Source organism: Panthera uncia, chromosome B1 (assembly GCF_023721935.1).
Source record: "Panthera uncia isolate 11264 chromosome B1, Puncia_PCG_1.0, whole genome shotgun sequence".
Lineage (NCBI taxonomy): Eukaryota > Metazoa > Chordata > Mammalia > Carnivora > Felidae > Panthera > Panthera uncia.
The window spans coordinates 165,368,317-165,382,793 of NC_064811.1; the positions used below are offsets into that span (position 1 = coordinate 165,368,317).

General features: G+C 53.1%; 1 protein-coding gene across 3 annotated transcripts in view; it reads right to left on the reverse strand.

The window, feature by feature from the left end:
• Positions 1-14,238, reverse strand: part of GFRA2 (GDNF family receptor alpha 2) — a 138,153-nt gene extending 123,915 nt beyond the window's left edge. For 2 of the 3 annotated variants that reach the window (XM_049631508.1, XM_049631506.1), the window contains exon 1: positions 13,878-14,238. In XM_049631508.1, coding sequence (XP_049487465.1) covers positions 13,878-13,938 — 61 coding nt within the window. In that variant the 5' untranslated portion in view covers positions 13,939-14,238. Of the gene's footprint in view, positions 1-1,459; positions 2,621-13,877 lie in introns of those variants that run through there. The other variant, XM_049631507.1, reaches the window with a different exon arrangement.
• Positions 14,239-14,477: the final 239 nt, after the last annotated feature.

Sequence of the window (14,477 nt, forward strand, 5' to 3'; positions counted from 1 at the left end):
GAGCAGGGCCAAGCCCCCTAGGAAGTTTCTGGGAAGGGGCAAAGGATGGGGGTGGACAAAGGGTCCAGCGCCCAACCAATATTGACTCAAATCCCCTGTTCAAGTCAAGAGAGCACTTATTAGATCATCCAAATCTTTCCAGGATAGGCACCTACCTCCTCAGGCCTTCCCCTCTCCCCTCCACCAGGAGGCAAAGGGTACACTCTGGACCCAGCCTGGCAGCCTGGCTCACCACTGGCTAACCGCAGGCCAGGATGGTGGGAAGAGCATCCACACTGAAGCAGATGTGTGCTCCCTCAACACATGCATTCCCCAGCTCCCTCTCTGGAGCACCTTCTCCAGAGCAGCAGCCTTGCCTGGGACTCCAGGTCTGCCCAGGGCCTCAGAAACACCTTCTCCCTCACCTCCACTCCCAGAATGCTCTCTCTGAACCTATTTCCCAAGCAACTGAGATTTCACATAGCACAAAAGGGGGTGAGAGGTTGGGAATTCTGGATGGGAAAGAGACTGCCCAAGGTTCGGGGGCACCAGGCAGCCCCTCCTCCCTGCCCTTGGAGGAGGGGGCTTACAGAATGGGCACTGGTCTTTGTTCGGATCTCTTTCTTCCAACATCCCTCTCTTTCTTCATCCAAGGAAGCAAACTTTGACCTCCCTCCTCTTCCTACAAACTACAGGGTGCCCCCGCGGCCAGAGGTGGTGAAGGATAGGCAGTGAATGGTTGCTCCAAACCCTCCACTCCGGCCCAGGTATCTGGCTTGGGTCTGGGCTACAGGAAGGGCAAAGGGTGGGGAGAAACTTGAAAAGTGTTCCAGGGAGCGGGGCCACTGGAAAGGATTTCCGGGTGCGGGAAGCGGGATGCACTTTCCAGAGGTTGATTGGCAGGTGAGGGGATGGCTGCCATCGCTGCCCCCACACACGTCCAAGCAGGAGCTCCTGGAGAAACCCATGCTGTCCGCCCGAGTCGATCCGGGAGCCGACAAGAAAGATGGAACTGGCATGATTTTTCTCTCCGCGACACTGTGCCTCTCCCCACCCACCTTCCTCTCTTCCAAATCAAGAGTTGCAATTCTTTCTCAAGTTGCCGCAATTTGAATCCATTATTTTGGGAGAAATGAATGCTAGTAGCATTGTGTGCGAGTAAGCGAGTGTGCCTGTGTGTGCGTGCGTATGTGCGGGGATGGTTAGGGTGTTCCACGTCTCCTTCCCAAGCCCCTTCGTAACCAGCCAGCAGCGGTTCGCGTCCCTCCGCCCGCATCCTCGCCGCCCGGCCCCGCTCGGTTCGGCAGCGCTGGGGCCCGGCTCGCTCCGCGGCGCGCTCTCCCCGCCGGTCTCCAGCCCGCGCCCCGCTCGCCCGCCGCGTTCCCGGCTTCTTGCCGGCGCCCGAACGCGCGGCCCCGCGCGGCCCCCCAGGCTCCCGCGGACAAACGGCCCTCCTCCGTCCCCGCCCGCAGGTACTCACCTAAAAAGAAGAGGAGGCAGAAGACGTTTGCCAAGATCATGTTAAATAAATCCCACAGTTTTTTGTGTTTTTTTTTTCTTTCTCCCTTGGGTAAAAAATAATAATAACAACAACAATAATAATAGCCAAGCAGTGATAATCAGCCCCAAATCCAATGCGGAGATCCCAAGCTAGTCCACCCGATGAAGATCCCGAGTCCTGCGATTCTCGCCTCTGGGGTGGGGGGTAAGGAGGGCGGTGGGCTGCCTCTCGACGCCCTTCTTGCCCACTAAAATGAAATATACACGTATGTGAGGATATATCTGCTTTACAAGCCGAGAGCCCGGTCGTCGCTCTGTCCTCCCCTCCGCTGCTCCGGGAAGGCGCGAGTCTCCGCGGGTCCAATTCCCCTGCGCTTCCCAGGAGCGGACTGGGGAGGTGGGGGAGAGGCGATTTGAGAGTGAAGGGCTGGAAGGAAGCAGCAAGGGTGGGGGTCAGAATAAAATGCAAATAGAGAAATCCACCGACGGGTGTTAGCGCCAAGGAACAATCCGGTGGGAGCTTCGAGGACGAGAGCCCGGAGTCGCTTCTTTCGCACCAAGACGAAGAAAAGATTCAAACAAAAAAAAATCTTCTCCCGCTAACCCTTGCTCGTCTCACTTTTTTCTAATGGAATTCCAGTGACCGTGTATATCTGCGTGCGTGTGTCTTTCTCTCGTCTCCCTCCCTCTCCTCTCCCTGGCTCTCGCTCTTTGCTCTCGCTCTCTCCAGCTCTCCCTCGCTCTCCTCCCTCCCTTCCCCTTCTCCCTCTCTCCCTGCTCCTCCCTCCGCCCGCCCCGCCTTCCCCCTTCGCGGCTCCCTCGCCGCGGCTCTCGCGCCCGCGCCCCTCTTCTCCGCCCGGGGCTCGGCGCTCGGGCTCCCAGGCGGCTGGCGGCGCGGGGAGCGGGAGCGCGGCGGAGAAGCGACACTCTGCAGCGGCGGTGGCGACACGGCGGTGGCGGTGGCGGTGGCGCCGGGGAACGCTGGACGAGAGGAGAGCTTCGCCGCTGACTCCCTCTGCTCTGGCGCCCGCCCTTCTCGGGACTGACCTGATGCCTTGGCCGGAAACTGACCCGCTAGCGGGGCTACGGCTCAAGCCCACCAAAGGCTCCGCACCCTTCCCCTCCCCCGCCGCCCCACCAGACCTCCCCCTGCGGCGGGCGGGTTGCGCCCTCCAACCCCCACTGCCCGTGCCCCCGCCGCCTCGGCCCACGGGTCCTGGAGGCCTGGGGAGGCTCAGCTGAGGCCGGAGGGCGTGGGGAGTCCCGGACATCCCAGCTATCCCGGGGTGTGGGGGAGGGGCGCTCGAAAACCCCCCAGGCCTGGTGGCCAGGGTCTGAGGAGGGGCTCCACCCTCCTCAAGCGGAAGCGTCCCTGGACCCTGGAGTCCAAGCAGAGTGTCTCCCCGAAGGTGCTAGAGAAAAGAAAGACCCCCTCCAGCGCCAGCCCCCAGCGTCCCCGCGCAGCCTGCCTGCCCAGGTCCAGCCCCGAACACGCATACACCTGTGCTCTCCACGCGGGGCTCGAGAACTTTCCCTACACACCCCCGGCGCCCCGCATGCCCCGGCGTTGCAGCCCTTCGAGACTCCCCTTCCCCAATGGTCTCTCCTCCCCTGGTGCGGGAGGAAGGCCGTGGTGCCTGAGCGCCCTGACCGCCTCCTAGAACAGCGGACCTGCCCGAACCGCACCAGAGGGATCGGTCCGGGGCTGGAACCCCACCCCGGGGGGCGCTCCGGAGACCGACCCGGCCCAGGGCTCCGTGCCAAGCTTGGCGGCCCGCGCTCGGCGACGGGCTGGGCTCCGAGAGCTCTCCTGAGGCAACCGGCAGCTCCTCGCTTCGGAGGCACCGGGAGGGGTCCCCTCCCCCAGCCGAGAAGGGGGCGATTGATCCATCTGTCGATGGGCCGGGCTCACCGGCGTGTTTTAGTCACGGAATTTACAGTAAACGCCCAGAGGCACCAAAAAGGAAGCGTCTGGCTGGGAAAGGGCTGAAGGAGAGGTGAGGTTGCTGGCACGTTCCGGCAAGAGGGGGCGAGGCGGCGGGGCGGTGGACACGCGGGGGACACGCCCACGCACGCCAGGCACCCCAGTTTCACTCTTCCTCCTGACACATCCTCAGCAACGTTCGAGCTGCCTGCGTCCCTCGGCTTTGGTGCACACATTCCTACATTCGGCGCGCACCCCGGGTGCTGGGGTGGGGTACACCCAGTGCCTCGTAAACTTTCGGCGCTACTCAAAACCGGATCTAAGGTGTATTTGGTGGTGTCTTTTACCATGCATGTTTAAATGAACAAGTCTCTAGAAAAGAGTAAACGCTAGAAATCGACCTGGGCTCGAAAGGACGGGTCACTCACAAAACCATCAGCCTTCGCTAGTGGAAGAGCTAGAGGGAGCAACTTCCATCTTGCGGATTTAGGCGGGAACACAGATCCCCAGCCTTGGAAGCACAGCGCGCGGGTCTTCTTCGAATACCTCTCTCCTTTTGCTGATATTGGGGCGTCGGCGGGAACCCTAGCCCCTCCCCCTGCCCTCCACTGAATGATGCCCTATGGAGGTGCGGCCGAACCCAAGGAGTGGGAGACGGGGTCCAAGAATGCTTGGGGTAAGAGCTGGGGAAAGCCTCCTCAGGGCAGACCTCCCTGCCTTTCCTCTGGGCCTCTCTGTTCTAGGAAAAGACTTCACAACCGACAAGACCTCCCTGCCTCGTTTCCAGAATTCGGGGACTTAAGGAAGCAGCTTCGGAAAAGTATAGATGAAAGGGTAACAAGCCCATAGGGCTTATGCTGCTGGGGAGTCTGGGGAGACTGGAGGCCAGAGGCTAGGAGGCTCCTGCAAATAAAATTTCTCCCTCCCCTGCCCCACTTCAGGGACTTCTGGTAGCCCAAATTCCCTCCACCATCCCCATGCTCTGGTATCCCATGCAGCTTTTCCCTCTTCCAAGGGCTAACTCTACTCCCAGCTCCCAAATCAACACATCGCTCTTTCTCCTCTAAAACTTTAACTGTCTTTTAACCCTGGCTAGACATAAGGACAACTCTCTGGGGGTGCCCGGGAGGCTCAGGCAGTTATGCTTAGGACTTCAGCTCAGGTCATGATCTCACAACTCCTGGGTTGTGACAGCTGTGCTGAAAGCTCAGAGCCTGAAGCCTGCTTATTCTGTGTCTCCCTCTCTCTCCTCCCCTCCACCATTCGTGCTCTCTCTCTCTCTCTCTCTCTCTCTCAAAAATAAATAAACATATATGGAAGGACAACTTTCTGAAACACATGTGGGAGCTTTGCCTGACCCCCTTTCTGGTGAAGGTTGCTGAGAAAGCAGCAATGGACACCAGGCATGGCTCCCATTGACTTGTCTTCTTGGCAGGAGGGGAACCTGGTAGCAAGAGGTGAGTGGCTGAGGCCCTTCAGGGACTAGGCATCACCGGCCTTAACAAGGACACTAGACAACACCAGCCAGACCACCATTGAGCTTGTTGTGGCTGTGGGGCCCTCTGGCGTTGGGCCCTCTCTTCCTCCCTGTCTATACAAGCCTTTCCCAATACAGCCCACCCTCTGCTGACCCCAGCCCTCAACCTACGTTGCCCTTAGATATGGCGGAGTCCAGGTGCCACACCATTATTTCCCGAGCACATGCTATATGTAAGCCTCCCGCCCCACCAGGATCTGCAGAGGAAACACAAAGGAACACATACTAGCCATAGACAATTTAATCTATAAAATCTTTATAAAATGAGGATGAAAAAAATCTTAAGGAAATTTGATGAGATACTGTACACAGAGTAGCTAGTCAGATGCCTGGTTCATAGGCAGTTGTTCATAAAATGTCACCCCGTTCCTCTGGGATCCAGAAAAAAGAATTGGGTACCTATGACAAGGCATAAAACTTAGTGCGGAATAAGAAGGGAAGATAAAAAGCTATAGTTATTCAAGGGAAATAGAGACTACTTTGTAGAGGATGATGGATAGGAGATCTTGCAAGAGGGAGTCATGGGAGAAAGGCGAGTGAGCATGTGTGAACAAAAGCACCTGGGCTTCACTGATGTACTTCCTCACACCCCCAGGTACTGTATCCTTCAGACTGCTTTCCTGAGCCCACCCCAGCTGCCCTGAGCTAACCAGCAGGTAACTCTCGTGCCCATCCACCCACCTTGCCTGCCCTTCCACCATCAAAGATCCAGAAGTTATAATGTGCAGAGGGGAAGGAAGGAGAACACTTAGGCCTTTTGTTTCTTCCTTTGCCTCATCTCTCTTGACCTACGCATCTTGTGGAGTGGATTCTCTGGAGGACAAGAGCAATAGAAGCAGAGAGGGAAGAAGGACTGGGGCAGGAGCTTGCAGCCCCACCACAGTACACACACACGCTTACACACACAGGCATGTGCACATGCAGTAACCACAGAGCTCAGCTGACCAGACCTGTACTGCCCCCACAGAATCTCATCCCTTACTTTCCTTCAGTGGAGGGAAGAAGGCTGGGTGTTCCCTTGCCCCAGAGATAAAAGCCAACCAGGGATAAAAAAAATGTCAGCTAAGACATGTCAGGAACAAACATGGAACAGCAGCCCACCAGTCTCCTGCAATCAATCAAGCAGCACCGACTTATTGGACCCCTTTTCTATCCCCAACACAGTGTTGGACTGCTCCTGCCATGGAAGCATTTACACATAGAGTTAGGTCATGTACCCATGAAGAGTAAGCAACCCAAGGGAACACTGACTGGGGCCAAGTAAGAGAAAAGAAGAGTTAGTGCCACTGGATTTCAGCACTTGCTGGGAAAGTAGGACTCAAGCTGGACCTGGAGGTTGGGTAGAATTTGACTGAACACAGGGGACAGCATTCTGGGAAGGGGCAGCCAAGGTAAAATCACAAGGGTAAAGGTTTGAGCTGGCCAAGAGTGGGGAGGAACCAAGGGGAAAAGGTTGGGAGGAGCTGGTGGGAGAAAATCTGGAAGGTCCCATTGGGATGCATAGTGGAGGACCAAGCAGGGAAGGCTTTGGACTTGCTCCCCTACAAGCTACTGAAGGTCTCTTAGAGGGCGTGTGACATGATGAAAATGGTATTTTCAGAAGATTGATCTGACAATTCTGTGAAAGATGGAGATAAGAGAAGTTAGGAGGCAATTGTTAACAGTCTCGCCTAAGGTAATGAGGGCCCAAAACCCAAGCAGGCAGGCGGTTGGCAAGGACAGGAGGTGGTGGTGGGTGTGGCAGGAGGGAAAGACTCAGGGACTGGAAGTAATGGCAGGTGTGGACCAGGAGGTGAGGGCGTGAACTGGAAGTAGTGATGGGCAAGGACTGGAGGTGGGCGTGGAAGGGAGGTGGTGGTGGGCTGGACAGGAAGTGGTAGGCAAGAGCTGGAGGAAGTGAGGGGTGGGGGGAACAGGAGGTGGTGGTGGGCGTAGACAGGAAGTGGTAGGCAAGGACTGGAGGAGGTGGGCGGGGACAGGAAAAGGTGTCAGAGGCACTGTAAAGATAAAGTTTTAAGCTGTTGGTGACAGATTCGTCATGGAGTCCCAGGAGGAGGGAATTTGCCTTCTACTCCGCGGTCAAGACAGACAAGGTGACCAGCCCTGACTTCTCAGTCTCTGTCATGAAAAAAATAATTAAAACTTTATGGCAAGGTACATGTTGATATTTCTTTAATTCTTGTAATAACTCTGTGGGGCAAGTACTCTTAACAGCACCATTTATAAATAAGAAAACTGAGGCAAGAAAAGTGATTTAACCTGGCCAGGGTCATATTTTAAGTGGCAGAATCATGATTCGAACTCTGGCAATTGGGATCTAGGGTTTCTCTCTGGTAACCCATGTGCCCTAAATAAATAAGCAAAGTGATGGCTCTCCAGCCTGTAAGTTTTCATGTCCCAATTCAGAGCATCTTAAATACTCCCTTTCTCCCTGCCCTGACCAGCAACAGTGTGAAAACACTAAAAACTGAAATTTCTTTTTTTTTCTTTGCTGCGGGCTTTGTTTGGCCTCATCCTTGGAGTTCAAGTCAAGAGCCTAGAAAGCATCCTGTCCAACATGGCATAGCTGCATGGTGCCCAGCTCATCCGGGGCCTTTCTCAGCCCTGTTCCAGCCCCCTGTCTCCCTCCTAATGGCAGGCTGACCCCCTCACCAGCATTTCATCCCCATAGGACCACTCCAGATCCTTGATGCCCAGCCTGGCAGGAGAGAACTAGTCTGGGAATGAAGACCAGCAGGGATTTAACTAAACTCTCTGATCCCAAAGAGTGAACAGGGCTGCTGAGGCAGGGTGGGTGGGACCATATTAGGAGGGAAGAAATGCATACTGCACTCAGGGGCATTGACTTCTCTAATTGATTTCAGTCAATGTTCTCCATGCTTCATCATTCTCTTTTGAGGTAGGCACTGGCAGGAGGTGGGAATCTGGCTTTACTTAGCCTCTCCCCAGGCCCTCAGAGACATCTCTGCAGCCCCACCCATGCCAAGGAGTCCCCAGGCCCTGGGGTAGCCCATCAGAGGGAGAGGAAGCTGCTGCTGAAGCAGGAATGCAGGAATGCAGATGGTTACTGGGCAGGGAGCTATCAGAACCACCTTATGTGGATATAGCACTTCTGAGTTTCAAGGCTTTCTCCTCCAAGATCCTGAAGCTCTTATAAGCATCCCTGAGAGGAAGGCGTGGCAGAATTAACTTCTCTTCCAAGTGAACCAACTCAAGCTTGAACATGTCCCATGATGTGGCCAAGGTCACAAAGCAGCCAGCAAGTGGCAGAGCCAGGACTTGAAAGCAGGTCCTCCCACACTCTGGTCTAGTGAGCTTTCCCCTTCTAACACAGAAACCAAGCATTCATCCTACCAGGGTGCCGGGCCTCTCTGCTGCTTTCTCCTACATAGGAGATCATGGAGGAGAGGGAAAAGGGACCCAATAGTTTTTGGCAGTGTCTTTCATTCATCCAGAACAGGTCTGGGAAGGACTGTTTCTCTAAACTCTTTCACTAGAAGTCACAGATGTCCTGAGAAAACTGCAAAACCCCACTTCTCCTCTGCCCACTTCACAACTTCCCAATGGAGACCAGAGCTGAGCTGGTAAGTGGTCCTTCTGGTGAGCTACCATCAGCTTAAAATATCCCAGCTCACTGTCAAGCCTCCTCCCCGCTGGCCCTGAGTGCACTGCTCTGCCTATGTTGGCACCATCCAGGCCACACCCCAGCATTGTCCCCATGCCAGCACTGTGCTTGGCAGATCCCAGCTGCCTGTCTGAGCGTGCACACCCACCCCAGCTCTCAGGCACTGGCGATCTGCCAGGTTACCCAAGGTCAGAGGCAGAATCTAGGGAGAGGGGCAGTGATTGCTTCTGCTAAGCTGTGGGGAGCCTGCTCCTGCTGCCTGCTGCCCCCCAGAAGAACTCTCAGACCCAGCAGCTCCCCACAGGGACTATGTCTTTATTTAGCCAAGCCTGGCAAAGTGGGTGGAGCACCGGAGCTAGGTCTGAAATGGACTGTCACTCGAAGGGCCCAGGGCAGTCTCCAGGGGGCTGGAAGGCAGCTCAGAAGGGGCTCTGGACAGAAAACAGGGACCAGAATATCCCTCTTTGAGCAGACATGCCTCCCCTAGGCCTAATGTAGAGTTTGGACAGATGGGCACATTTACCTTCATGGCCCCCCTTCCTCACCCTGACCCTCTTCACCCTTGGAACTTTCTCATCATCCAAAACGTTCCTCCTCACTCCACGGTCCCTGTGCACTATACTTTCCAGATATCCTCTCTAGCCCCAACAGCAACCAGGGGGAGGGGTAATGTTTAACCCAAAAGAATGAATTGCTAATGGTAGAATTTCAATCATCCTGAGCCCTCAGGCTGTCAGGGTTGAAGGAAATTTGCAGGACAACAAGAATAGAGAGCCAACAGATGCCTGGCATTCAACAGCTTACAAAGCTTTTTTCTGTAAATTCATTTCCCTTCGGCCCCCAAACAGTCTCTGAGGTGAGCATTTCTCAGATAAAAAAAAAAAAAATTAAAAGTCAAGGCACCAAGTGACTTATCCATGGTCACTAGTGAGCTGCCAACCTAGGATTTGAACCCAGATATAACTGATTCCAAATTTCCTATTTGTGAGGTAACCTTTCCTCAAACACTTCCGTAAAATAAAACAAAAATAAAACGCTTTTTAACTGTAAAAACTAAGACAATTTCACAGAAACATTTCCCTTGACAGGGTGCTCATTTCTCCTTCCATTCCACAGTCCCAAACTGCTTGGATCGTTGAGACGTTCTTCCTTACGCCAAAGTGGAATCTGTCTCCCCAGAGCTCCCATGTCCGCAAGGATGGAACCTGTATAGGAGTCCCCCAAGAGTCCCTCAGGCTGCCCACACCCGTGGACAGCCAGCTGCCCATCAACCTCTCTGACATCAGGGTTCTTGGCGCTGTCTGCTTTCCGCAGAAGGGACCAGAGCCATCTGGTACCGTTCCCACCTCTTGCTCCCCAGCCCAAGTCATCACGTGGAGGAAGTCATCACATCTGCAAAACAGGCCATTCCCAGGGGTCCAGGCACCTGCTGCCTCCCTACTCCAAAAATGGGTGGGTCCCTGCTCCCTGGATGGGGAGGGACTGACTGTACCAGGTTTGGAGGCCACCTTTAAGCAGTAGGCTTGAACAGTGGAAACTTGAATAAGGTAGAAGGGGCCCACAGTGACCCCCAGGACTGAGTGCAAACAGACTCCTTAGGTGACCCATCTCAAAATAGCCAAAGGCCCTAGCTGACCAATGGGCTACTTAACAACCAGGCATAGGTACCAAAAAAGGAACATTCCATACGTTCCCATACCTCCTCACTCCCTGCTTAACTGCAGCCTCCCACCACTGCCTCCTGGCAGAGTCTCTCCTTTACCTTCCTGCCTGCCTGCTGCTGTCCTGCAGTGTATTCAATAAACTTCTATCTCCTTTGTTCTGCCTTGGCTGAGTTCTTTCACTGCCTGGGCCTCCCCAGATCCACTGGCCCCACACTAGGGAGTCTGCATTGCTGACAGGAGGGGGAGCTTCAGGATTCTTCTGTCTTCCCAGGCCTGGGGTGGTCCCATTTCTCCATATTCTTGCAACCTGGCTCCTGGGGCAACACCCCAACTGGGAAGTGTGGCACTGTGGAAGGAGGCCCAGACTAGGCTTAGAGGTCCACCTTTAAGAGTCCAGTATTATTTGGGGGTGCCTGGGTGGCTCAGTCGGTTAAGTGTCAGACTCTGGATATCGATTCCTCACATTTCCTCCTGGGACGGAGCCCCAAGCTGAGCTCTGCACTGACAGCGTGGAGCCTGCTTGAGATTCTCTCTCTACCTCTCTCTTTGCCTCTCTCTCTCTCTCTCTCTCCTTCTCAAAATATATAAATAAACTTAAAAAAAGAAAAAGAGTCCAGTACCATTTGGACATAGCACAGTGCACATAGTTGGGTTTCCTAGTTGAAAGAACAAGAGGAAGGAAGGAAGGACAGACTTTGTACTACAACCCTTACTTGTCTTACGATAGGGTTACATCCAATAAACCCATCATAAGATGAACATATCATAAGTAGAAAATGTATTTAATGCACCTTAACCTACTGAATGTCCTAGCTTGTCCCCGCCTACCTTAAACGTGCTCAGAACATTTTCATTTGGGCAAAACCATTCTATTTTGTAATAAAGTGTTGAATAGTTCATGTAACTGGTTAAACACTGTGCTGTAGATGAATACAGAATGGTTGTCAGTGCATCAGTTGTTGACCCTCATGATCGCATGGCAGACTGGGACCTGCACTCACTGTCACTGGCCAGCATCATGAGAGAAGATTGTACCATATGTCGCTAGACCAGGTAAAGATCCAAATTCAAAATTCAAAGTATGGGTTCCACTGAATGCGTATCATTTTCACACCATTATAAAGTCAAGTATTTGTAAGTTGTACCATCATTAAGTCATACATAAGTTGAGAAGTCTGTGTTAGAATCTCTGTCCTCTCCTTGTCTCTGATCCATCCCAACTCCCCAGTTCATCTTCCACCCCATTCACCCCATGGAATGAGCCAGCCCAGTGTACTTGGTTTCCAGCCCCAGCTCTACTCCAGCTATGCTTGTGACCTTATCCTCAGGGAAGAGACCTCTCAGAAGAGAAGGAAGATCCAGTGAGACGCTGCATGTGACACTGACTCTGAAATGTCTGAGACTCTGCTGGTGCAAGAAGCAGTCAGTATTTTGGGGGGCAGCCCCTACCCCATGGAGAGTTTTGGGGCCTCCCCATCTGCTTCAGGAGTGAGCAGCCCACACCCAGTGAACTGTTTGGCATAGCTCTGGCTGCTCCAGTGACTTGGAGCTCCATGGTAAAGAGGAACATCCCCTTTCCTCAGACATGAAAACCAAGATCTCCAAAGCTGAGCACTCATGCTCTATCAAAAATGCCTGTTGATTTCTTGCCTATACTCCTCACCCCACTCAAACCTCTATGCAGACAGGACCTACATCTTCTTTATCCCCATATTCCCAGAGGCTGGCACATAATCAGTGCCCAGTGTGTGCTTCTGGAATCAATGAATGAATGAATGAATGATGCCTCTTTCCTGACCTAAGCTCAGCACAGAGGCTCAGGCACAGGATCACTGACCTGGGTCAAAACACTTCTTTTACTGGACTGTTACAGGACTCACTAGGATCTAACTGACCCATTTATAATGCTTCTCTTTCCTCCCATTCGGTTTTCCTTAGGAAAAATTGATAAATCTGACCGAAGGATTTTTTTTTTGCCACTTAAGTTCTTTTAATTCAAGCTAGATTGGTTTATACTCTTCACTTTAAAGTCTAGGTCTATAATGACTTAGTACATTAACAGTTCATTAGAATTCCCGATCGACACAATGAACTGCCTGGCTCTTACTTGTTAGCATGTAATCCCCCCACCCCCTGCTCTTCAGCCCAGCAACTCCAATAATTTTTACTCTAAAGAAATGGGGCAGGTACAACCTCAATTCTCCCCAAACCTGACTCCCCCGCCAAAGTGGGTGATGAAGACATAGCCCACAGAGAATAGGCAAGAGTGCCAGGAACACCAGTCTCTCCCAAGAAAGGGTTTCTGAACTGAAAAGAGTAGAGCTGATCTGCACCCTCCCCCAGGTGGTCAACACTTCAATACCTCTGACCCCTGGTGTCCCCACTGCAAGGCATACCCTGTGGGAGAGGGGGTTCTCCAGTTTCCAGCCTTGCTTTCCACCAAACTGACCTGCCTTTCAGGCAACTGCCACTTCAGAGGCAGTCTGATAAACAGATCCTAAGCCAAGTGGTAATCCATGTATTTTAAGGTTGTCAGTGCATTGCATTTTCCAGAACTAGCAAAACTGAGAATGGTCTTTTTTTTTTTTTTGCAATCAATTCTGATCAATCAATCAATCATTGAATTCTTCAATACCTTCTAGGTATTCCTCTTTGACACACATGCATTTTAAAGAAATATGAACAGAGAGACAAGGTCTTAACGGGACGTAATGGTTCTCTAATAGCGGAAATCAGGCACCAGGGGAAAGGGATTCATTCAAATGAGATCTGAGAAGGCAAATCTGCCTTCATGCACCCCTCCCCTCTCCTAACCAAGGTAGATACTGTTAATTGATCGCAGCTAAGACTTCTCAATGCAGTGCTCCAGGCAGCCGGAACCAGTCACTTGCAGTGGGCATGCAAGTTCATCTAATCCATTTGCAAGTGCTGCTTGATGAATTCTGAATGCCCTCTGGTCCTAAGATCTGGAGTTCTGGGAGGTGTCTGGGAAGCCACTCCCTTCACCCTTCAAATCACACTATGGCTGACCCTGAGATACCCAGCCACACCAGGAGTGTCCAATGAGGGTGTGAAAGAGCTTTTCAAAAGACAAAGACCTTTTCACTCCCCAAAGGAGAACAGGAACAGGTCTGTTGGAAGAGACCTACTGTGCCAAGAAAAACACCCAGCCCCTGTTGGAATCTGATGACTAATTAGAACCAATCCCTGCTACACAAGAGCTTCCACCTGCCATCAGCCCTGAGGGAGCAGGCATTTCTTCCCGAGGTGCTGCTCGCAGCCCCTGCTGGACCACCACTCCAGTGTGCTCCATCCATCTACTCTTTGGATGAGATTCAGGCCACCAGAGCATGAGAAAGGCCTTGCCTCTACACCCCCAGCCCCATGAGGAGCTAGGAATAGGGGAGGCCCCATGACCGATGTTGTGATTGTTAATGAGTGTTCTGGGAGTGCTTAAATGGACTGTACAGGTGCAACAATGAGCCCGCCACACGTAATATCACCTGCTTGCCAACCCAACCCCAGCATTTCCACAGGGGCAGGAGACAGACACCACGTGGACCCCAGGGGATGCACGCAGATAGCAGGAGGGTAGGAAGGGAGCCCGTGCCTGTTCCCCATCCTACACACCCCCTTACAGATCTGTACCTTCAAAATTCAGGTTGCAGCTTCCTTTCCTGCCGCCCTTCGCCTGCTCACTCCTTCCCATTTGTTCAAGGGGGCACTGGATTGAGCATCCACGAAACTGCAGGCACCATCCTGCTGCTGAGGGTATGGCAGACAAGGCCTCCTCCCCCAGGGAGCCCCTGCCCCAGTCCTCTCAACCTCCCTCCTTAGTCCAACCAGGCCCCTCTCCAGCTTCTAACACCACCACACTGGACTCCTTACTGGCCTTTAGAAACAGGAAATGCAAACATCATGGGAATGCCTCACAAAGCACCCTGGCAGTATCTCCTCTGGTCCTCAAAACCGCCTGCACAGTCGACAGGCTGTGATTGTTAGTCATAAAGATGGGGCCCATTCCTGGCTGTGTTACTTACTAGTTGTGTGACCTTGGGCCAGCCCCCTAACTTAGCTGCCCCTTAAGAAAACAGTGATGGTAGGCCTACTCTGCCCATACACAACTGGCGGATCGTTCTGCCATCACTGAAGTGCCTGCTGCAATTGCCTGATGTGCAATATCAACAAACACTGTCTGTCTTCAATAAGACAGCGTCGAGGAGCTTCCAACCTGGTTGTGGGGAGGCA